General features: G+C 40.1%; 3 protein-coding genes across 3 annotated transcripts; 2 read left to right on the forward strand and 1 right to left on the reverse strand.

Annotated features, from left to right (window-relative positions):
- The first annotated feature begins 349 nt into the window (after positions 1-349).
- Positions 350-2,450, forward strand: gnpda1 (glucosamine-6-phosphate deaminase 1). Its single transcript, XM_004073342.4, has 7 exons — positions 350-529; positions 729-856; positions 1,108-1,209; positions 1,288-1,470; positions 1,585-1,769; positions 1,875-2,049; positions 2,180-2,450. The coding sequence occupies exons 2-7, from the start codon at positions 733-735 to the stop codon at positions 2,236-2,238; spliced, it is 828 nt and encodes a 275-aa protein (XP_004073390.1). The 5' UTR covers positions 350-529; positions 729-732; the 3' UTR covers positions 2,239-2,450.
- A 5,323-nt stretch (positions 2,451-7,773) lies between these two features.
- LOC101167301 (NEDD4 family-interacting protein 1-like) lies at positions 7,774-16,519 on the forward strand. Its single transcript, XM_004073343.4, has 8 exons — positions 7,774-7,972; positions 9,083-9,176; positions 10,912-11,051; positions 11,142-11,229; positions 13,577-13,701; positions 13,799-13,865; positions 14,811-14,919; positions 15,487-16,519. Exons 1-7 carry the CDS (start codon positions 7,934-7,936, stop codon positions 14,915-14,917), a joined length of 660 nt encoding a protein of 219 aa, XP_004073391.1. The 5' UTR covers positions 7,774-7,933; the 3' UTR covers positions 14,918-14,919; positions 15,487-16,519.
- Positions 16,520-16,523: 4 nt separating this feature from the next.
- fgf1a (fibroblast growth factor 1a) lies at positions 16,524-22,871 on the reverse strand. Its single transcript, XM_004073494.5, has 3 exons — positions 22,593-22,871; positions 18,219-18,322; positions 16,524-18,146 (listed from the first exon to the last, which is right to left on the reverse strand). The coding sequence occupies exons 1-3, from the start codon at positions 22,759-22,761 to the stop codon at positions 17,946-17,948; spliced, it is 474 nt and encodes a 157-aa protein (XP_004073542.1). The 5' UTR covers positions 22,762-22,871; the 3' UTR covers positions 16,524-17,945.
- Between the last annotated feature and the right edge of the window lie 1,296 nt (positions 22,872-24,167).

Consider the following 24,167-nt stretch of genomic DNA (forward strand, 5'->3'; position numbering starts at 1 on the left):
GTATTTACCTTGGAAAAGATAGGTTAGTCTTTTAACTTGCATATTTCATATATTAGGAATTTGTCTTCAGCTAATGCCACATATTCTGTGGATGCTTTTCACGTGTCAGTCCAGTTTGTGCTTGAAAAATCTATTTACAATTTTTTTATGTAACTACCTATGTTCACTCAGATTTTCTAATCGCCTAGCAACCAAAATATGCCATCTACTCCGAGTCGATGTAGCAACCAATGACATCGTGAGGGTTTCATTTCCTAAAAAATATATTCTAAAAATTATTGCTCATTTTTTTTTATCTTTAAAATGCTTAGTTTGATAATAAAATAAGGATGGCTCATTAACGGGTGCTACTTTTTTGGCTCCTCTAGTAAGCCACATTCCATTTCCGCTTTACGTCACTTCCGCTGTGCGCGCTGATCACATGATCATCCGAATCTCGTCTTCTCCTCAAAGCTGCAAAAACTCAGAAGAGAAGCTCAAACTGTTATTTTATTCCTGGCAGGAAATCACGGGATTCGTCCTTAAAACGGTAAGTTTAAGTGACTACAGTGTGTCGAAAGTTTGTTGTTGTAGTAATGGTCTAAATGGGGATTGCATTTTACTGTCTGAGAATGAGATACTTTGATGGGTCTAAAGTCTGATAGGTGTGTTTTGCGGTAGAATTCCTTCGATATTGAAGTGGTCATAAGCGCAAGCCGTTCCTCTGTCTTTCTGTGTTATTTCTTTAGCACCATGAAGTTGATTATTCTAAATGACTACGATAAGGCCAGCGAATGGGCGGCAAAGTACATCCGAAACAAGATTTTACTGTTCAAACCTGGACCCAACAAATACTTTACACTTGGGCTCCCCACAGGTAAGATAAAAAATTGCAAATCTGTGATTTATTCCCAAAAATATTCTTGTTATTTGGGCTTCTTTTTTCAGAGCCTTTTACAATCTGTCTGTCTGTGATAGTAAAAAGTAACCTTGCATCACTTCTTAGCAGAAAATAAGGGAGGAAAACAACAGTGTTCTGTATTCATTTGAGTAGTTTTTAAGGTAAGGTTATTATGCTATTAATAATTTCCAGTAAACAAAGTACAATTTTTGTTAATCTGCACACAGGAAGCACTCCCTTAGGTTGTTACAAAAAGCTGATTGAGTACTACAAAAATGGGGAAATCTCTTTCCAATACGTGAAGACCTTCAACATGGACGAATACGTAGGCAAGTAACCCTCCTGTTGTAATTGAAGTTACACATTGATTTCATTCAATAAATGTTCATAGACTTTTTTTTTTATAGGGCTTCCCAGAGATCATCCTGAGAGTTACCACTCCTTTATGTGGAATAACTTCTTCAAGCACATAGACATAAGAGCAGAAAACACCCACATTCTCGACGGGAATGCTGCTGACCTGCAAGCGGAGTGCGAAGCTTTTGAGGAAAAGATTACAGCTGCTGGGGGGATTGAGCTGTTTGTTGGAGGTCAGGAGGACACATTGATGATGTTTGTTCTGTAATCAGTGGAATTTAATGATTAAACATTCACTTAAAAAAAAGAAAACTATAATTAAAATCAGTCTATATGTCGTGTGTCAGGCATTGGTCCAGATGGTCACATTGCCTTTAATGAGCCTGGTTCAAGCCTTGTTTCCCGGACCAGAGTAAAGACCCTGGCAAGGGACACCATCATGGCCAATGCCAGATTCTTTGATGGGGATCTATCAAAGGTGCCCACTATGGCCCTGACTGTGGGAGTAGGCACGGTCATGGATGCCAAGGAGGTCAGAAGGCTTTTGTCATATAACAGAAAAACCTTTTGTCATTAATGCAACAAGCAAAGCACAGACTGTAAGGCATGATTATTTGAAGAATGACTGTCTTTGCAGGTCATGATTATCATCACAGGGGCGCACAAGGCGTTTGCTTTGTACAAAGCTATAGAAGAAGGTGTGAATCACATGTGGACAGTGTCAGCATTCCAGCAGCATCCAAGGACTGTTTTTGTGTGCGATGAAGATGCCACCCTGGAGCTGCGGGTCAAGACTGTGAAGTACTTTAAAGGTGAGACACTGAATCAGAGCTTTGCCTCTTTATTATGCATGTTTAAATCATTGCCCATGGCAGTACAGTGACACAGGAATATCTTCTGCTATTGATTTTTTTTTCTTTCCATTTTTTGTTTTTTTTACAGGGATGATGCATGTCCACAATAAACTGGTGGAACCGCCTCCTTCAGAAGCAAAAATCTAAGGAAAGGGAATTGTTTTACATTTTTTGAAAAATTGAGCATTTATTAAAAACGATTAAACTGTCAGAATGCCTCATCTTCCAGTGGAAATATTACATTTTAATCCTGAAAGAATTTGATACATGGACAGGAGATTCTGTCCAGTTTTCTGACAATGACTTAAAAAAACTGTCTTTCTATTGTGTTCTTTGTAATAAATTTACCCTGATTATTATGTCTTGACGTGATCTGTGAGTTTTCTTTAGGTCTATAATTGCAACCAACTGCATATGAACAGGAGATGTTCAGGTTTTTTATAGAACAATTGCAGAATACAAAAATGCAGCATTTATGCAAATATAAAGTACAATACAGTTCTGAATACAGAATAAATTTGTTATAACCTTAGGAAAATCTTAATTATTAAGAACAATCACAGAAGGAAATAAAAACTAAAAACAAGAAATAAACGTTGACAAATAGGGATTTTTGTGGGTACGTCATCATGCGTTCCATTCGGTGCATGTTTTTTTTAATATATATATATATATATATATATATATATATATATATATATATATATATATATTTATATATATAAATCTAGCCACAGGGGTTGCAAGCCAGTTGCCTCTGTGCCGGTCCCAAGCCCGGATAAATAGAGAGGGTTGCGTCAGGAAGGGCATCCGGCGTAAAAATTGCCAAAATAACCATGCGAATCATCCACAACACTTTAGACATACCGGATCGGTCGAGGCCCGGGTTAACAACGACCGCCACCGATGCTGTTAACCTACAGGGTGTCGGTGGAAATTTGACTACTGTTGGTCGAAGAAAGAGGGGAGGCAGAAGGGTCCGTGGCCAGAGAGAGAAGGGAAAAGGCAGGAACATAGGTTTGAGAATAGGGACTCTTAACGTTGGCACAATGACAGGGAAAGGCAGAGAGCTGGCAGACATGATGGAGAGAAGGAAGGTAGATGTACTGTGTTTGCAGGAGACAAGGTGGAAGGGCAGCAAGGCACGTAGTATTGGAGGAGGATACAAACTGTTCTATCATGGTGTTGATAGGAAGAGAAACGGGGTAGGAGTGATTCTGAAGGGGGAGTTTGTAAACAGTGTTCTAGAAGTGAAAAGAGTCTCAGACAGGATGATGAGCCTAAAGTTAGAAATTGAAGGGGTGATGGTGAATGTAGTCAGCGGGTATGCGCCACAGGTTGGCTGTGAGTTAGAAGTGAAGGAGAGATTCTGGAGTGAGTTGGATGAGGTCATCGAGAGTATCCCCAGAGGAGAGAGAGTTGTTATTGGAGCAGACTTTAATGGGCATGTTGGTGAGGGCAATAGAGGTGATGAGGAGGTGATGGGCAGGTTTGGTGTGAAGGAAAGGAATCTGGAGGGACAGATGGTGGTGGACTTTGCGAAGAGGATGGACATGGCTGTAGTCAACACTTACTTCCAGAAGAGAGAGGAACATAGAGTGACATACAGAAGTGGAGGTAGGAGTACTCAGGTGGACTACTTCCTATGCAGACGAGGTCATTTGAGAGAGGTTATTGACTGCAAAGTGGTGGTAGGAGAGAGTGCAGCCAGACAGCACCGCATGGTGGTGTGTAAGATGACTCTGGAGGTCAGGAAGAAGAAGAGAGGGAAAACAGAAAAGAAGACCAAGTGGTGGAAGCTTCAGAATGAAGAAACTTGTGAGGAATTTAGGCAGAAGTTGAGACAGGTCCTGGGTGGTCAGGATGAGCTTCCAGAGGACTGGGAAACTACAGCAGAAATTATCAGGGAAACAGGTAGGAAGGTGCTAGGTGTGTCATCTGGAAAGAGGAAAGACGGTAAAGAGACTTGGTGGTGGAATGAGGAAGTACAGGACTGCGTCCAGAGGAAGAGGTTGGCTAAAAGGAAGTGGGATGTAGAAAGGACTGAGGAAGGTAGACAGGAGTACAAGGAAGCGCAGCGTAGAGTGAAAAGAGAGGTGGCAAAGGCCAAACAGAAAGCTTACGATGAGCTATATGACAGGTTAGACACAAAGGAAGGAGAAAAGGACTTGTACAGGCTAGCCAGACAGAGAGACAGAGATGGGAAGGACGTGCAACAGATAAGGGTGATTAAGGACAGAGATGGAAAGGTGCTAACAACTCAGGAGAGTGTACAGAAAAGATGGAAAGAGTATTTTGAGGAGCTGATGAACGTGGAAAATGACAGGGAAAGAAGGGAGGAAGATGTGGTTGTTGTGGAGCAGGAAGTAGCAGAGATTGGAAAGGATGAGGTTAGGAAGGCTCTGAAAAGGATGAAGAGCGGAAAGGCCGTTGGTCCTGATGACGTACCTGTGGAGGTATGGAAGTGCTTAGGAGAGACAGCAGTGGAATTTCTAACGAGGTTGTTCAATAGGATTTTAGAGAGTGAGAAGGTGCCTGAGGAATGGAGGAGAAGCGTTCTGGTTCCGATCTTTAAGAACAAGGGTGACACGCAGAACTGCAGCAACTATAGAGGAATAAAGTTGATGAGCCACACAATGAAGCTGTGGGAAAGAGTAGTGGAAGCCAGGCTTAGGAAGAAGGTGGAGATTTGTGAGCAGCAGTATGGTTTCATGCCCCGTAAGAGCTCCACTGATGCCATTTTTGCTTTGAGAATGTTGATGGAAAAGTACAGAGAAGGTCAGAAGGAGCTGCATTGTGTGTTCGTAGATTTAGAGAAGGCGTATGACAGGGTGCCGAGGGAGGAGCTGTGGTACTGTATGAGGTCGTCTGGAGTGGCAGAGAAGTATGTCAGAGTAGTTCAGGACATGTATGAGAGAAGTATGACGGTGGTGAGATGTGCTGTAGGTCAGACAGAGGAGTTCAAGGTGGAGGTGGGACTACACCAAGGATCAGCTTTGAGTCCTTTTTTGTTTGCTATGCTGATGGACAGGCTGACAGACGAGGTAAGACAGGAATCTCCCTGGACAATGATGTTTGCGGATGACATTGTAATTTGCAGTGAGAGTAGAGAGCAGGTGGAGGAACAGCTAGAGAGGTGGAGGTTTGCTCTGGAAAGAAGAGGCATGAAGGTCAGTCGTAGTAAGACAGAATACATGTGTCTGAACGAGAGGGATCAAGGTAGAAGCGTTAGGTTACAGGGGGCTGAGGTGAAGAAGGTGCAGGAGTTTAAGTACTTGGGGTCAACAGTTCAGTGTGATGGGGAGTGTGGAAAAGAGGTGAAGAGGCGAGTGCAGGCAGGTTGGAGCGGGTGGAGGAAAGTGTCAGGAGTGTTGTGTGACAGAAGAGTGCCAGCAAGACTCAAAGGAAAGGTGTACAAGACAGTGGTGAGACCAGCTCTGCTCTATGGGTTAGAGACGGTAGCAGTGAGACAGAGACAAGAGGCTGAGATGGAGGTAGCGGAGATGAAGATGTTGAGGTTCTCCTTAGGAGTGACCAGGTTAGACAGGATAAGGAACGAGTACATCAGAGGGACGGCTCATGTTGCCTGTGTTGGCGACAAAGTCAGAGAAGCCAGACTGAGATGGTTTGGACATGTTCAGAGGAGGGATAGTGGATATATTGGTAGAAGGATGTTGGAGATGGAGCTGCCTGGCAGGAGGGCAAGAGGACGGCCAAAGAGGAGATACATGGATGTCTTAACAGAGGACATGAAGTTGGCTAATGTTAGGGTAGAAGATGTCCATGATAGAGTGAGGTGGAAAAGGATGATTCGCTGTGGCGACCCCTGATGGGAAAAGCCCAAAGAGAAAGAAGATATATATATATATATAATATATATATAACATAAAGAATAAATGAATCCAACTCCAAGTATTAAGAAGAAAAGAAACAACATAACACACAAAAAAACATAACATCCATTTACAAAGAAATCTCGCAAGAACACAGAGTAAATCATGTTGCCTTTCAGTTCGCTTTGAATTTTTTTTGGATTAAAAGATGACTTTTAAAATGAATTAAGTTTCCATATGCTGGCACTATAAGAGACTTTTATATACAATGAGTTATATCACTAGAGGAGACACGCCCGTTTTAGAAGCCTGGTCGACGGTGGCGGAGCGCGACGCCATCTTGGTGAGGTCGACAATGCCCATAAGTAGCTTTTATATACTATATAAATTTTTACATTTATAAATATTTATACATATATGTAAATATATTATATTTATATATATAATATATATATATAGATACATCATTTGTTGTTGTTAAAGAAGAGAAACAGTCAGCCTTAAAAGCTCAGACTTTAATGAAAATGCAGTGTTGCAGGACTTCTTACAAATAAAAAAATTATTAAGAATTAAAATAAAATAATTTGTAAACATTTAGGAGTTTTAGACCTCTTTGACATGTAATTTAAATTATTTAGAAAAACCCAACAATAAGTCTATAATAATAATAATAATAATAATAATAAATCAATAGAAAGTCAATACAAACAATAAATAATAACAATACATAAATAATAAGTCAATAAATAATAACAACACAAATAATAAGTCAATAAATAATAAATAATAAGTCTATAAATATTAATAATAATAATAGTAAAATATTCAAAAGAAGTCCAAAAGTGAACAATAGATTTACCCTAAAAAAAACAACAACAACAAAGAAAAACAATAGATTTATACTAATTCATGTGAGTGATCAATTTGTGTAACACAGATGTTATGGTGCCGGGTTTCAAGCAAACAGTCTGGCATCTTATCTAAATGTGTTTCCACAAATGTTTTGAACATATCCAGACTGTATTGCTAGTTGGTACCACAGTGATCCATCTGGGTTAGCTCTTTTTATTGCTAAGATTCACTTTTTCCTTCAGTCTGAATCCATTGGAAACCTGCAAGAAAAGTTCAGTCACTGAGTCAGAAATGTATAAATCTATATTACTATAATAGCCTAGTATGCTGTATACAAGTTTAGCAAAATAAAATGTACATTTATGTCGACAGCATATTATACGTTCATCATGCAGCATGTTGATAATAGCCCTGCAGCATCATGCATGATATGATTAATGAAGCCCCTGCAGCATCAAAAGAAAAAAAATATAGTACTTACCTGTGAAATGATATACCTTCCTCCTTCATGGACTCAGTTCTCTGATTTTGGCAGTTGAAACCCAAACAATGAACTGGTATTATGCAAAAAATGTGTTCACATGCATTGACTGCAGCAGTAACTTGACCTCACCAAGATGGCGGTGCTCTCCTCCCATGAGGAATCACGTGATGTCTCCTCTAGTGATATAACTCATTGCTTATATAGGTATTTGACTTCAGAATATACATACATGAATATTAAAATTGATTATTTGCAATGAAATATTTTCAACATTGCCTATAATTTCTCAAATGGACTTTCAAATACTAGAAAGTAAAAGGCTACAGACGTTCAAGAGACGAAAGTATTAAAATACCCCAGACAAATATTGTAATTACTGGTTTACGTAGTTTTTAATGATTCGTTGAATACAATGAAATATAATTACTTTCGTTAATTTAAAGTGAAGTACATAATTGAAAATATGATTCGATTAAGTTTTGAGGTATTTAACTGAAGTCGTCGACGGCTCCTGAACGTACCACCAGAGGTCTACTCGAGCAAATAGAAAGAGAAGGAAGGAGATGGCCGAATAGCAGACATCCGCTTCGTTGGTGATATTACTTTAAGTCTCGTCAAATTCACGACTGAAATCGAAGGACGAACCTTTTTAAAAACTTTTAGTTCCTGTTTCATGATGGCGGAACCAAACAGCAACGTCAGATATCAGGAGGTAGGTAACAGGTTGCTGGCTAAGAGACGAGGTGGCTAACGTCTGGTTAGCAAACACTAGCCCGCCGACATTTGTTTATGGGTGGGCCCGACATGTCCTTAGCTGGTTTACACCAACTTGCCCACGATTTCCCGGTACAAGGACGTGTAAATATGTTGCACTGAATTTTTGATGTAATGTGTCAAGCTATAAACATTCGATTCGTACCAGTTGTGAGTTTGCCGGACAAATTGCTACGTGTCGAGCTCACTAGTAGCTCGAATATCAACTTTAGAGGGCCGCCAGCCTGACAGCACACAACTAAAGGAGCTGCGATTTATTCAGTGACTTTTTCGTTCCAGAGCTAAAACGTGTCCTTTAATATTGTGGTGTAGGGAGGGATGTCATCATGTCAGTCATTTGCACATTTGCTGTAATAAAGTCTAGAACCTGTGTGACAGGTTAAATGAGAACAATTTTAGTTTCACTTTTCCCCCAAGCAAATGCATTCATTCCATTTCACCGTTATTCCAGATTTACCTTTGATCACATCAGAATACATATTCTTAGATTATTAATTATTTATTGAGCAGAATGTAATGTTTGCATGCATTATTTGCAGTATAAAGTGTATTTTAAGTTGTCGTTTTTGCTTAGAGTTGAGGTCTCCTGTATGTTAGGAAGTATCTGAAGGGGGGGGGGGGGGGATTTAGCCGTGTATATGACTGAAAGGTCCTATCTGCACCTTTCTTTCCTTCCTTTCTTTTTAAATCTTTTTTTTTTTCTTTCTTTTCTTTTAAAGTAAATTTTATGTTGATTATTTCTATGATGTATTGTGATTTTAATGCATTTTTCTGTTTTGTGAAGCACCTTGAATTACTTTGTGTACGAATTGTGCTATACAAATAAACTTGCCTTGCCTTGCCTTGCCTTAGAATACTTATATACTTGTAATAGATGGCTGGCATTTTTTAAACAATATGATTGCTTAAAAAGTGCTAAAATAAGTTTCTGTCATTTCTTTTACTATACTTGATTAATCCTATAACTTTTATTGCATAAAATACTATATTTGTAGAGTGTTTAAAGAGGATGCAACAAGTTTATTTTAAACAATTCTCCATTTAAAAGCTGGTGAATGAGGAGGAGCCACCCCAGCCTTCCCAGGAGACTCCTGCCCCGGATGCACCACCACCCTACAGCAGCATTGCTGCGGCAAATGCAGGTCAGCAAGGCCACGATTGTGAAATGATTGTCCGGATTAGCTAAACCTCAAAGTTACTGTGATAAAACCCGCTAATCCCAATCAAACAAAATGAAAGTTTTCCAATGAAAAACAGCTAAAACGTAAAAAATAAAACAATCTTTTGTAGTCGCAGCTTTTTACACAATACCTGTGTGCGTATATTATTATTGGACAAGACAATTCTTGCCTCAGCCTGCAGTGTTTTTCTGCAGGGGTGGCTCCCACAGGAGAATTCATTACTTAGGTATGTTAATGTCAGCTTTTATGGCCTCATGAGGTTTGCATCCAAAACTGTGCTCTAAGAAAAACAAAGACAAATCCTCTATACTCATCTGAAAATATGTAAAACAAGACAGAAATGACAGTTTGATTCTGCAGTTTTGCCCGTGGTGTCTCCACAACTCAAATGCGATTCACTGCCTCATTATCTGCAGATGAGCTCTAATGGCTTGTCCTAAAATGCTAGCCACGGACAGTGCGTTGTTTAGCAGAGTAGCCTGAGTGCCAGTGGGGTTTCATGTTTCTAACCTGGCTTCTTCAGAGAACATAGTTCAACATATTGCATCAATGGTTGCACCCTGGAGCGAGTCCAGGAGGAAAGGGCGGATCTGAGCTGCTGCTGTTAGTGTCTCGGCATCTGCTTTTGTGTATCTGCTGTAAGCCCTTCACCACAGCGACTTCATATGGCTTGTGCTTTCTGTAATGCTGCTGCTGGTGGTTTTCATGTGTGTTTATTTATTTATTGTAGCTTCAAGTAATTTAAGTTGTGAGTTAAAACATTCATATTATTTAATTTCACCTAATTGGTCTAAAAAATATTTACTAATGGCAGAAATCAGGCTTCACACTGAGTACTAATATGAACGATCATAAAATACAAGTTTTAATTGTATTTATTTGATTTCAATTCGAGACACTTTAATACAAATGACTGTACTGATGCTGTTTTGCTGCAACATTATCCAATCGCTCTCATTGTGGAAAATGTGACCTCTTCAGCTGTCTCTGCCGGTCCTTTTTTAGAGGCTTAATCATTTAGGTCATCGATCGAACCATTCAGACGTGGTTATTGTCCTCACTTCCTTATGCCAAGTCAGCTTTTGAACTGAAGCAGCTGCTTTCTTATAGTCTGTATTGAAGGACAAATTCAAAGTCCCATCTCATAAAAACAAAACAAGTAATAACAAAATAAAAGAAACATAATTAAAAGGTCAAGTGACCAACAGACCCATTGAAAAAAAGGTTGTATCATACCAAATAAACATAAATGTTTATTTTTGTGTGAAATCTATCAATGTTGAGATCACATCAGTCTTCAACATTTACACAAAAATGAAAAGATATTTAAAAAAATAAATTTCTGTTTAAAAAGGTATTTTGTGTTTTTACTTGTTTTTTGTGAGTTTATATAAAATTGCCTTTTAATAAATCAGAAAGAGAAAGAACTGCTTTAAAATGTGTACATCCTCCTACAGCCTCAGTAGAACATTATTATTAAAGACGATGACATCAATGGTTCATGTCTAACTCGTTGCACAGAAAGGTAAATAAATCCTTTTTGTGCTTAAACCTGTTCAGTAATAGTTTGTGGAGTTAAAGGTAAATGTCAGAGGATGACTTTATTCATAGTCCCTTGTGCTTTTAGGCATATTTCCTGTTTAAGTGAAATGAAACGCACTTGGATGTTCAGTGTGTGTGCTCTTCACACCCACAGCTTTCTTTGAAAACAAGGAAGATGGTGGAAGATTTCCAAATCCTCCACCATACAACGTTGCCACCACCTTACCTTCCTATGATGAAGCGGAGAGGAGCAAAGCAGAGGACGCCGTCCCTCTGGTCACTGGGAGAGTCTCGGTAACTTAGGTTTCTCTTTGTAAATACATTGACTTGGTCTCAGTAGATGCAGTCTGTTTTCTCAGTAGATGCATCTTTATCGCCCTGCAGGAGGAAGACTTTGTGGCCAGAGATGACTTTGAAGATGCTGACCAGCTGCGCATAGGAAATGATGGCATTTTCATGCTTACCTTTTTCAGTAAGAACCTTTTTTTTTTAAGTATGCCATTGGCTAGAAGGTGTTTGGATAACAGCTGTGGTAAATCAATATGTTAATTATGTACCTGTAACTCGTTTCAGCTTCATTGCATAGCTTCTTTCTCATGGTAGCAAAGAACATGGAGGTTGCAGGGCTCCAGACTGCGACTAAATGGTCGCATTTTGCGACCAAAATTTGAGAGTGTGCGACTGAATTTTACATCCAGTCGCACATGTGCTACCAGTAAATTTGCCTCCCCCACCCTCCGTATTTTTTATACATTAAACATGGAAGGGGCACGTCAATGATCAATGTAATAATCAATGAGACGCGAGCGCACACGCACGCAAACACACACACTCGCATACATACTCATGAAACGCGAGCACAGACCGCGTGATGCCCGTCTGTGAGGCGGCCACTGCGTGTGAGAAGAATAAGGAAGGTCACTGTAAGTGGCTAAATGCGTGGAGGGGGAGGGGCCTAGAGATAATCGAGCGCGCGTAAACATCTGTGGGAAGGAAACGGAGACAAATATCATCACAACCTGATATGTGCGTCTGAGCTATGAATAAGCGAACTATTGATTTGTTCTTCCGACCTGCAGCCGGTGTAACAGTGCCAGAGTGTACAGCAGGGGTCTCAAACTCGCGAAGCAAACCACGGTTCTCATGCACGAACGGCAGCACACCGCTTCCGCGGGAGATGGTCAGCTGAGGAGCATAAATGGCCCACACCTGCATGCGTGACAGCTAACGGGGCTCTAACATTAAACACGTGTGAGCGACAACACGATTTAGTCTTAATCACATTTAAAACATGTGGGGAAAATGCAACGATAGACGTGTCTAAGATGAACCAGCGCCGCGCCTGGATAGTTGGGGTGACCGGGGGGGGGGGGGGGGGGGGGAGGCGAAGCTGCAGCAAGACTTAAGGAGAACAGGAAGTTGTAGTCCTTAACATTCAATTTACTTTTAATATGCCTCTTCCCCTTAGTATGATCTGTGATTTGTGATATTATATCTTTTATAATTATTTTAATGTTTTGTAATGTATGTAGCCTTTTTTTAATCAGTTGGCATATTAAATTATTTTAATTGATCACTGAACTACAAAAACCCATCAGGACACATGTCCCATAATGCATTGTTTTGTAGTCTGTAGGGCAGCTTTCAGTCAGTTCAGTACTAAATTTCCAGCTGTGTTCGTGTAGGTTGGCGCCTTGCTCCCACCCCTTTCTCGTGATATTTTTGTGATGATTGACAGGTGATGTTGGAGCAAAAACAAAAATATGTCTCACACCAGGTGATCTGTGCAGCGTTGCGTCCATCTGGGTGATCTCAAACATGCTTATTGTGCATCTTGGCTGCACCTATTTGGTGTCGCCAACATGAATTTTCCATCCCCTAATGTTTACATACATTTAAGTATTGTTTGTAACTGTGAAATGACCGAAAGGTTACTACGGTAATCACTTTGTTACTTAAAACTTTTTTTTAATTCTAAATGCATGGTATTTTTTTTTACTATTTGTACTGTCATGACAGCGACGGTGCTGTCAGCTTACCTTGTTGCTGCATCTTCAAAAGTGCAGATTAAAATGTGACACTGAATTTGAAACAGCACATTTTAATTTCTGCATCTATTATTAAAGCATTTATTAGTAATACAGTGGAAATTAGTAGAATTGGTTAGAATGTTGATTTACGGTATGCGCCCCTAAATTTTCTGGTTGTGCCCCTAAAATTTTCAGTTGGGGGCCACAGTGGTCCTAGTGAAAAAAGTTAGTCTGGAGCCCTGGGTTTTTTTTTTTTTTTATGCAGTTTTGATTTCTATCAAACATGAAACTAATCAAATTAGTAGCATGTTAATCTGATTCTGCTAAAGTCTAATACTAAGATCTTTTTTAATCTTCAAATATCAATCTCTTTTAGTCTAACCCTTATAGGCACAAAAGTACTTTACTGGTAAATGTATCCAGACAAATCCAGGACGACCACAGATGCTATTTTCTAGCTGAGGGTGCTGACCTGTTTTTTTTCCTTCCTGAAAACTCGCTGAAAAGGCAACTTTCAGCGTTTTAAGTAGGAAGTGACGGAAAACACAAGAATCTGTAGATCCAATGGATATAATCCCTTTATTTTTTTATTTTTTTTGAAGAATAGATCAAGAATGCTATGATTTGAAGACACAAACCTTTTTTTATGTGCATCTTCTTTATAAGTCTTGCATAAAAGTCACTTCCTCAAGCAAAACTAAAACGGAGTATGAAAAACTTTAAAAAGTCTCTCTACCCTTTTTCTTCTTCTCCCTTTTTAATGTTGAAAAATGTTTTTTCTGTTACCAGTGGCATTCCTCTTCAACTGGATCGGTTTCTTTCTGTCGTTCTGCTTGACCACGTCCGCTGCTGGTCGGTATGGAGCCATCTCAGGCTTTGGCTTGTCCCTCATCAAATGGGTTCTCATCGTCAGGGTAAGGGGCGGTTCCATAACCGTGCTGCTGTAGTTTAACTGACGTCCCGGTGGAGTTTTGGAGTCCGTTGACATGAATTGAGGTCTTCTGTTTGCAGTTTTCTACCTATTTCCCGGGTTATTTTGATGGGCAGTACTGGTTGTGGTGGGTCTTCCTGGCTCTGGGTGAGTGAGATGTTATTTTTCTATTGCATTTATATTGTATTATACCATTGCCGGGGTGAATTCTCAATTCTGATTGGCTGCTGGGTGTGGATTAAAAAGTGATAATGCACAGTGATGATGCACGCCTAAAAAAGAAGTTCTGTTTCATAGCTTCAATTTTTTGTCTCACTGCGCTGGCCTTTTTAAAACAAACTTTAGCTTCATCATCTGGACAAAAACAAGCGGTAAGAGGGGAACTTTCTCTCTGAACTGATGTTTTATTCAACCCATCGTGTCGACCAGCATGTATATCACTTTCCTTTGCCGCTGCACATGAGCCGGCTAATAGTCCGCTTTTGCACAAAAAGTGATCCGAACCGAAAAAATACTTAGAATAAAGTACTAAATACTGATTGACTATATATTTTTGTAAGTGACCATGGTATTAGCAGGTGAATGGCCTTCGAACTATGCATTAGGCGTGCATTAATTTCTGACAATGCACACTTTGTCGGCCATTAACCTCTACGTAAATTATTATGCTCTCTAGTACAGTTGAAACCAAACGGTTGTTTTGTTGTTTATTAGGAAATCACTGCGCTGTTTCACACATGTTCTGGAGGGTTTTAATCCTCGACATCCTTGGTTTCTCAAACATCCATTTTCTACCTGCTGCTGATTACCCGGATCAGGCGTTTGTCTGTCGATCAAAACCTCACCTGAATCACCTGATCGGGTTCATCAGCAGTGATTGGAGCAGCTGGAAAAGCAGGCACCGCTCTAAAGATTCTGATACTATTTTTAAGTTTGCCACCCTGCTATTGTCTTTTTATAAATGAAAATTGCCTCCTGAATATAGCAGTTACTGTAGTGGTTCCAGACAGATGCTCGACGAGCATCAGTACCCGCCGTCGGCGTGATTGGATCTGCAGTTCCTCTTGTTGAAACTGACCTTTTCTCTTGCAGGCTTCATGCTGTTCATCCGAGGTTTTGTGAACTACTCCAGAGTGCGTAAACTGGTCGATCCCGCTTACGGCACCCTTCCCAGAACAAGGGTACTTTTTATCTACTAGAGGTAAGCTGTGCTCATCAGTCATGGGGATCATGTGAGCAAAAACCACAATGCTGCACACATTACTCTGACGTGAAGAAATCACCGTAATCATTCAGTGGAGAGCTCTACTAGAGTTTCCCTCATCGTTGATGAGTGTCATTTATATAACCAGCCAATTATTAGTTCTATGACAGTTACGGTTTTGAATACTGACTAATTTATGGCTAAATACATTTATTTTCAGTCAATAATTTTGAATGAAAGCATCAAATCAGCTTGATTGGTCCTGTCACTGCAAACAGGATGAATTTTTCCCAGCTGTAATAAATGACAAAAAAAAAAAATTCAGGTATTGTTGCCCCCTTACTTGGCATGCAGCTCTCATAAATGCCCCTTTCTGTTAGAGGCTTGCGGTGCTCGTCTGTCTTTTTAAGTCTGCATTACATTTTACTCACAAATTGCAGCTTTTTGTCCTCAAAATGGCTTTTTTTTATAACCAAATCTGAACACGTTTACAAATGAAAAAGTCCAGTTGTACTTAACAGAAAGTGTAATTTGTGAAAATCTCTCCCTCCCCCTCCATGACAGATGCAGCCTGGTAGAGGACACGCTCCCGTTTCACGTGGGATATGAAAAAAATCATTCAGAACCCAATCAGATGAAGACGACAGAAATCAGGAGATATATAGATATCACCTCTGCTCTTTTCCACCTTTATTATTGAAACCCTGGCTAAATGTAATATCACCTATCTTGTACTCATTAGTGGCAAATGTTGCCTCTGTATGTAACGTAATGCCTTATATCATTGGGTGGTAGCATGCTTCTGCTCTTGAGGTCAATAACTAGGAAGAGTTTCATGTTGGCGACACTTGAAGCCATAGATATAAATTAGTGAAGCACTGTAGAAACTCCATAGCATGCAACACATTTTGGTTCAACGACTCTGCGGTTTTTTAGATTCAAATGATATCCACAAGGCAAAGCTGCTGAGGAAAAACTCCCTCTGCTCCAAAGGGTGTCAGTCATTTTAAAGCCACAAGGGGACAGTGTTTTTTCTTCTTCTCTGGTTTTTAGTTAATAGATTATGTTAATGGAACTTGATGCACAATACAAAAGCAGCATTTGATTAAACTTTGTGACAAAAAGGACTTTTCATATTTTGTCATAAAATCAGGTATAAGTAGACAAACCTAAAGAGGCTACAAGCAGATCCTCCTTGTATTCTCAGCTGAGTTTACCAGGTTAGCTCTCATTTCCAGACTCAAATCCAGAACGGTTCAATTTTCCTTTGAAATCTGCCTAGATGGAAAACATCTTTGCTCCATTTAAATCAAAATAGCTTATATTTTTTATCATGGCATTATTCTCCCAAAAGCAATTCCTCCAGGTGTTGGAAAAAATTGGTATTGTGGATAGTAAATGCTTAAAATAACTTAAAAAATGACGATTGAAAACCCCCCAAACTGTTTATTCTCACCATTTTCTTACTTCTGCTTCAGCTTGACTTCATATCAGTTCTGCTTGTTTCCATGTGATGTCGAGCAGCATCGTTGGATTTTATGGATATGAAACTGTACATAAAATGTTTAGTATTAAATAAATGTCAAATTTAAATGCGCCTCTTGGTTGTCTGTTGTTTATTGCAGTGCTATTGATCCCAGTGCTGTCCTGAGATAATATAAACATCCCACATGCCACACTAAGAGTTTTCATTTCTGCTTTACAGGTTAATAAAGCACCACAACACTGATCCATCTAATGCTGTAAAAATAGAAATCTATCAGTTAACAAACCAAACACGGCAACATAAATCTGTTATTTATAGCTACAGTACTGCAAAGGATTTACTTCATTTATTTTTCCTATTTTGTCTCAAGATTTAAATCATCAAACACATTTAATATTTAAAAATAAATATTTCAAAATAAAGACTTTAAAAAAAAAATTTGGATTGAGAAGCAAAAGCAGCCTAAATAATCCAGAGACCCAGATATTTACATGTGGAGAAAAATAGAAGATGTGAAAGAATTCTAAAAATCATTTTCCTGCAAACTAAAGCTGCCATCCCATTTTATCACAATGGATAAAAACAGTGTTATACTCTGTCAAAATGTGGTTGCTGAAATTACGAATAATACAAACACAATCCCACCAGTGAAGTAAAATTAAAAAAAATGAAGGTTTTAGAGTAGCCGAGAAAAATCTAAAACAAAAAATGGTTTTTCCTCTTTTCATTGACTGGTAAAAAACTACCGTACATTTAATTGTGTGACACTCTGCTATAAAAGTAAGACTAAGCCTTTCAAATGATCTTCTTTGATTGGTACTTTAGGTAACTCTGTGGTTCCTAAACTGATCTTTTCTCTCTAGACAGCTGTGAGTTTCTCCTCATTTTTGAGTATCAGGAATTTCACTAACATTTTCAGTGTGATCACTTCAAGAAGACCTTGATGAAATGCGGTTGGGCCTCTTTCAATTCCAAGCGACCAACCTTAAACCTTTTCTTGCACAGTGTCTGAAGAGAACCTGCTGCTTTTAAAGCAAACAGAACTGAAAAGCCTCCAGCGTGGTGGAAAGAATTCATCCCCCGACTGGAGCACCCAAGTATGGAAATGACTTGTTTTTCTGTTATCAGGCAGGTTTGGGCATTTCTATATTCAGTCAATGATATATATACATTTTTATACTGCGATATTATGATCTGAGTATTGCATATATGACAGAAAAGGCCAGGGAATTTATGGCTTTAAGATACTCCGAAGCTACTTTTCTGCGTTAGTGTTCACAAAATATATTATAATCTCATCAAGAATAAATTATTTACTATTAATCTCTAAATTTCTTAATCTGTTGATTACATTGATCCTTTTCCTTCACTTTTTCTTCATAAACGATTATATGGATAAACAAAAAATGTCACTATTTTGTTCATTATTAGTGTCCTAGTCCTTATATCTTATAGTTTAAACTAATTTGAGCTGGACAGAACCCGGTTCTGGATTAGATCCATCTCTCCTGACCCGGCTGAGTATTTTAACAGAAGTTCAGTCGGACTTGTCTTCTAGCTGTCTGGGAAGAAAGAAGACCGCCTTCTGTCCGATGTGGGTTCTCGGACCCAGCTTAGGCTTCCCGTTCTTTTTAAGGCCTACAAACCAGTTGTTGTCCTGATATTTCTGTGCTCGGTATGTGTTGTAGAAATTCTCCTCCAGGTTCTCCAGAAAGAAACACTCATCAGTTACTGCAGGCTGAAAGAAAAACACAAAACATGTGGATTTACAAACGACAGAGTTTGAAGAGAGTGGGCTTTGAATACTCACGGAACTGTACAGCCGTCCTTCATCATTCATGGCCAAGTATCGCTGGGATTCAGTTCCTTGGATGATGACGACACCTCTGTCCACAGCCTTCAGCTTTAAAACGACTGAGAGGACAAACTGGTTAGAAGCAATGAAACCCGCCAAACAGACCACAGATTATAATATCAGATTACCACACAAAGACGTCTAACATCTGTTCTGTTTGGGTTTTTAAATATAACAAATCTAAGGAGACATTATCCAAAAAAAAAAGTCACATTTTTATGAACCTGTCTTAAAGAGTAATTGAAAAACTTTTAAAGCTAATAATTTGCTTTTAGTATGCCCCCAATTAAACCCTAGATTTCTTTAAAAATGCCATGTCATTATTAATTTAACAAAATTTAGGTGGAATTATTTGGATTATGATATTTACTAATTATTGCTTCAAAGCACACCTCCAGAAATCCTACTTTTTAAGGTTTCAAAGTCCCACTCTAATCCCCTTTTGATCTATTTGAAGTGCTTCCATGCAGTGCTCTTTTAATGATACAGCATTTAGCCAAAATCCAAACCCCTGTGTCCTTTTCAAGGACATAGTTTCTGCAGAGCGAGTTGACTGTTGGTGGAGAAGTAGCCACCACTGATTTCCCATCATTCCTTTGTTTACACTCTCTCCCACCAGCTTACAGCCCCTCACAACCCTGACCTAACATTAGCGGAGCAACAAAAATGGTGAGCAATACTTGAGCTGTCCAGCTGCACAGTTTTGAGCCAGATGCCAGCTCAGACGAAGACATACAGTACAGACCAAAAGTTTGGACACACATTCCCATTCAAAGAGTTTTCTTTATTTTCATTACCATGAAAATTGTATATTCACACTGAAGGCATCAAAATGGTGAATTAACACATGTGGAATTATATACATAAAAAAATTGTGAAACAACTGTAAATATGTCATATTGAAGGTTCTTCCAAGCAGCCACCTTTTGTTTTTATTACTGCTTTGAACACTCTTGGCATTCTCTTGATGAGCTTCAAGTGGTGGTCACCTGAAATATTTTTCACTTCACAGGTGTGCCCTGTCCGGTTTCATAAGTGTGATTTCTTGCCTTATAAATGGGGTTGGGACCATCAGTTGTGTCGTGCAGAAGTCAGGTGGATAAACAGCTGATAGTCCTACTGAATAGACTGTTAGAATTTGTATTATGGCAAGAAAAAAAGCAGCTAGATCCAGAAAAACAAGTGGCCATCATTACTTTAAGAAATGAAGGTCAGTCAGTCCGAAAAATTGGGAAAAGGTGTCCCCAAGTGCAGTCACGAAAACCATCAAGCGCTACAAAGAAACTGCCTCACATGCGGACCACCCGAGGAAAGGAAGACCAAGAGTCACCTCTGCTGTGGAGGATAAGTCCATCCGAGTCACCAGCCTCAGAATTGGCAGGTTAACAGCAGCTCAGATTAGAGAGCAGGTCAATGGCACACAGAGTTCTAGCAGCAGACACTTCATTCATTCATTCATTTTCTGTACCGCTTTGTCCCTTTCACGGGGCTGCCGGAGCCTATCCCGGCTACTTGGGCGTAGGCAGGGGACACCCTGGACTGGTCGCCAGTCTGTCGCAGGGTAGAATGTCCACAATCACACACCCATGCACTCTCACACTCACACCTATGGACAATTTAGAGTTGCCAATTAACCTATGAAGCATGTTTTTGAACAGTGGGAGGAAGCCGGAGATCCTGGAGAGAACCCACGCATACACGGGGAGAACATGCAAACTCCACACAGAAAGGTCCCCAATTGATGTATTTTTCATGTCCCCCAGCCAGGACTTGAACCAGGGGTCTTCTTGCTGTGAGGCAAGAGCGCTAACCACTGCGCCACCGTGCAGCCCTTCAGACCTTCTTAAAAAGCTGCTTAGAGTCATAAAATGTAATTGAGTTTTTAAAGGAACTCCTTACGGTAAATTATATTTTTCGTAATTTGGTAACTGTCAAGATCTGTTTCTCTTTTGTTCTTATGTTCTTAGAAGCCATCCCTGAGTCTGTTAACTTTCAAAATATTGTAGATGTGCAAGAATACATACACACACACATATATACATACACACACACACACACACACATATATATATATATATATATATATATATATATATATATATATATATATATATATATATATATATATAAAAAAAATCAGGGAGTCAATGATGATGATGATGATGATGATATGGGACATTGACTCCCTGATCCACACCACCAGGATCTACAGTACTGACATTGGGATGTCATTCGGGCTCGAGAAATGCAGCCGGATGGTGACAAAGAGAGGCAAGGTAGTCCACACAGGAGGGGTCTCACTCCCAGAAGGAACAGTAGCAGACATCGAGGACAGTTGGAAGTACCTTGGAATTCCGCAGGCAAATGGCAACCTGGAGCAGGCAACAAAGAAAGCTGCAACAGCTAAATACCTCCAACGAGTGAGGCAAGTCCTGAGAAGCCAGCTCAATGGCAAAAATAAGACCCGGACAATAAACAGCTACGCACTGCCAGTGATCAGATACCCTTCAGGAATAATAAGATGGCCAAAGGAAGAGATACAGACCACGGATGTTAAGACATGAAAGCTCCTCACCATGCATGGAGGGTTCCATCCCAAATCCAGCACCCTGAGACTGTATGCTAGCTGCAAGGAAGGAGGCCGAGGACTAGTGAGCATAGAAGCCACTATCCAGGATGAAACATCCAAGATGCATGAGTACATCAAGCTCAAGGCCCCAAATGACAGTGTGCTCAGTGAATGTCTCAGGCAATGGAGAGCAGAGGATACAGTGCTGGAGGACAGATCCTCATGGGAGGACAAACCCCTGCATGGGATGTACCACCGGACCATAACTGAAGTGGCTGATATCAAGAAGTCCTACCAATGGCTAGAGAGGGCTGGCCTACAGGACAGTACTGAAGCGCTCATCCTTGCAGCTCAGGAACAAGCCCTGAGCACCAGAGCGATAGAGGCTCAGATCTACCACACCAGACAAGACCCAAGGTGTAGGCTGTGCAAAGAGGCGCCTGAAACAATCCAGCACATAACTGCAGGATGTAAGATGCTGGCAGGGAAAGCATACATGGAGCATCACAATCAAGTGGCTTGAATAATATACAGGAACATGTCTGCAGAATATGAACTGGAAACCCCAAGGTCAAAATGGGAAACACCTCCTAAGGTGGTAGAGAATGAGAGGGCAAAGATCCTGTGGGACTTCCAGATCCAGACTGATAGGATGGTAATGGCAAACCAACCAGACATTGTAGTGGTGGATAAAGAACAGAGGAAAGCCGTTGTGGTGGATGTGGCAGTGCCAAGCGATGGGAACATCAGGAAGAAGGAACATGAGAAACTGGAGAAATACCAGGGACTCAGAGAAGAACTGGAGAAAGCCTGGAAAGTGAAGGTGACAGTGGTGCCTGTGGTAATTGGAGCACTCGGGGCAGTAACCCCCAAGCTGGAGGAGTGGCTACAACAGATACCTGGAAAGACCTCAGACCTCTCAGTCCAGAAAAGCGCAGTGCTAGGAACAGCTAAGATACTGCAGGACCCTCAAGCTCCCAGGCCTCTGGTAGAGGACCCGAGCTTGGAGGAGAAACCACCCGAGGGTGAGAGGGGCTTTTTTAATATATATATATATATATATATATATATATATATATATATATATATATATATATATATATATATATATATATATATATGTATATATATATATATATATATATATATATATATATATATATATATATATATATATATATATATATCTTCTGTACAGATCTAACTTGTTTTCACTGATGTATAATGGAAAATCTGCACCAAATATCAAACAAATCCCATCACCACTGTGAAGCACGGTAGTGGGAGTGGCATGTACTGAAAATGTTGAGGGTTTTCTAAAAGAAACTTAGCCTTGTTTTAGGAACAAAATTAGCAAAATTTGATAAACCAGATTAAATTGGCTTGTAAACATTTATCAGATCATAAAAGATAGATGTTTGTGTTTGTGACTGGAGTTTGTCGGAGGTAACCCCTTTAGGGAAACTAGAAATTTTAGGAGATTCCCAAAAAGGCACTAACGAGTATTTTTGCAATTTCTCAAACTTGTCCAACAGATTTTAAAATAAGTTTATTGGGATTTTTAACTAATTGTAATACTTTTTTTGAGTAACTTTTGGTGAAGCTTTAACAGTCCCCCCTCCCACTCCCAGCATGCCAGCAACAAATACCCACGCTTGCTCATGGGTTCGTTCCCCGCACGGCGTTTAAACCTCTGCGGGTCCAGTCAGCCCGACACACCTGCGGAAGTGACTGCGTCATGCTGCGGCCTGCGGTCTTACTGTGAGCGTCCCGCTCATCCCGCTCGCCCCGCACCGTCCCGTCGGGCGGGATCTGCAGGTGATGTCCGCCGTTCCGGCAGTAGAGGCGGGTCGGCCGCCGGTAGTCCAGCAGAGGCGGGCCGCCGTCCGCGGACTGACCCAGCTCTGCGGTCATCTCCGCATCCGCCATGCTGCTGAGGAAAAGTCGGCTACGTCACGCTGCGTGCGGGGGTTTCACCGAAGAGGAGGGAGTGGGGTAAGGGGGATCTCCGATCGCGAACGAGCACCGATACCAAAGCGCGCCCCCGTGTCAAGCTCATAAACAATCAGATTAATATAAAAGCTTTTCTTCTAACTCCGTTATCTTTATTTTCCTAAATAACCGGATGCTTGTCGGGTTTTATGCCTCTTAAACTAAAAAGTATTGTTTTTAGGCAAACACATTCAACTGTACCTGGGGTCTGCTTCTTTGACCTTAAGAGGGCCATTTGGTCTTACTGACCCACTGAACATTTCAGAAAATACTCAGTGTTTAAAGTAATTCCTTTGTTTTTAAATGTTCACAATAATTGAGTTTCAAAAGTCGGATATTTTTTCTTTGAATAACAGCACATCCGAGTTCCTTTCAAAATAAAATACACGTTGTGTCAAATCAAATCCAACTGCTGCAACAGATTTACTTAAATTAAAAAAGCAAGAAACCTAAGTCAAACATCCCATTTTCAGTCATTATGACTTAGGTGCATCTTTATCATTTTTATTTATCTTCCTGTCAAAAATAAACATGAAAATATTGGTGTTTTTAACCCTTGTGCTATCCTAGGCACTTTAACGTTGGGAGTTGGGTCATCTAGACCCACTAGACAGTGCGCTGAACCTTTTTTCTTCAATGATTTGTGAACCTCACTGGTGTCCATGGATTACATGAAATCTTTCCACCTTTATCCATCTTTGTCATGGTAGAAATAACACGTCAAAGTAAGGGTGGGGTCATCTAAGATAGCACAAGGGTTAAATCTATACATATAAATTCAATTATGTCCTATGAGAGCCTCTGAACAACAACTAGACACGGTTGTGCAGCATATATATCCCTTGTGCTATCCTATGACCCCCCCCCCCCCCTTGCATTGACATGTTCTCCCTACCATGACAAAGGTGGATAAAGGTGGAAAGATTTCATGTAATCCATGGACACCAGTGAGGATCACAAATCATTGAAGAAAAAAGGTTCAGCACACTGTCTTGTGGGGTCTAGATGACCCAACTCCCAATGTTAAAGTGCCTAGGATAGCACAAGGGTTATAAAAGTGTCATGTTCAAATTGAAAAACTAAATTTCATTTAATGTTACATAAAAGCGTAAGGCCGTAGAGATCAGGAATTTTAAATAGATAACATACAAAGTCTACAACAATATAAAACTTTTTAGGGGGGAAATGTGTGTTGACATTTCTAAATGATTGTGTAAAGGTGTATACTTGTAAAACACTTTTCTACCTTCCTCAAAGGCCCAAAGTGCTTAACAGTCACAGTCCCATTCAACCACTGATGGTTCAACACTGGTACCAACCTTACACCTGAGGCAAGGTGGGGT

Source organism: Oryzias latipes, chromosome 10 (assembly GCF_053564925.1).
Source record: "Oryzias latipes strain Hd-rR chromosome 10, Olatipes_Hd-rR_3.1".
Classification (NCBI taxonomy): domain Eukaryota; kingdom Metazoa; phylum Chordata; class Actinopteri; order Beloniformes; family Adrianichthyidae; genus Oryzias; species Oryzias latipes.

Coding starts and splice junctions, on each gene's coding strand:
- gnpda1 (XM_004073342.4), top strand. CDS start 733: ATGAAGTTGATTATTCTAAATGACTACGATAAGGCCAGCGAATGGGCG. Junction 857..1,107: donor TACACTTGGGCTCCCCACAG/GTAAGATAAAAA, acceptor ATCTGCACACAG/GAAGCACTCCCTTAGGTTGT. Junction 1,210..1,287: donor CAACATGGACGAATACGTAG/GCAAGTAACCCT, acceptor TTTTTTTTATAG/GGCTTCCCAGAGATCATCCT.
- LOC101167301 (XM_004073343.4), top strand. CDS start 7,934: ATGATGGCGGAACCAAACAGCAACGTCAGATATCAGGAG. Junction 7,973..9,082: donor GCAACGTCAGATATCAGGAG/GTAGGTAACAGG, acceptor TCCATTTAAAAG/CTGGTGAATGAGGAGGAGCC. Junction 11,230..13,576: donor TTTCATGCTTACCTTTTTCA/GTAAGAACCTTT, acceptor TTCTGTTACCAG/TGGCATTCCTCTTCAACTGG.
- fgf1a (XM_004073494.5), bottom strand. CDS start 22,761: ATGGCGGATGCGGAGATGACCGCAGAGCTGGGTCAGTCCGCGGACGGC. Junction 18,323..22,592: donor GGATGAGCGGGACGCTCACA/GTAAGACCGCAG, acceptor TTGTCCTCTCAG/TCGTTTTAAAGCTGAAGGCT. Junction 18,147..18,218: donor AAGGACGGCTGTACAGTTCC/GTGAGTATTCAA, acceptor TTTTTCTTTCAG/CCTGCAGTAACTGATGAGTG.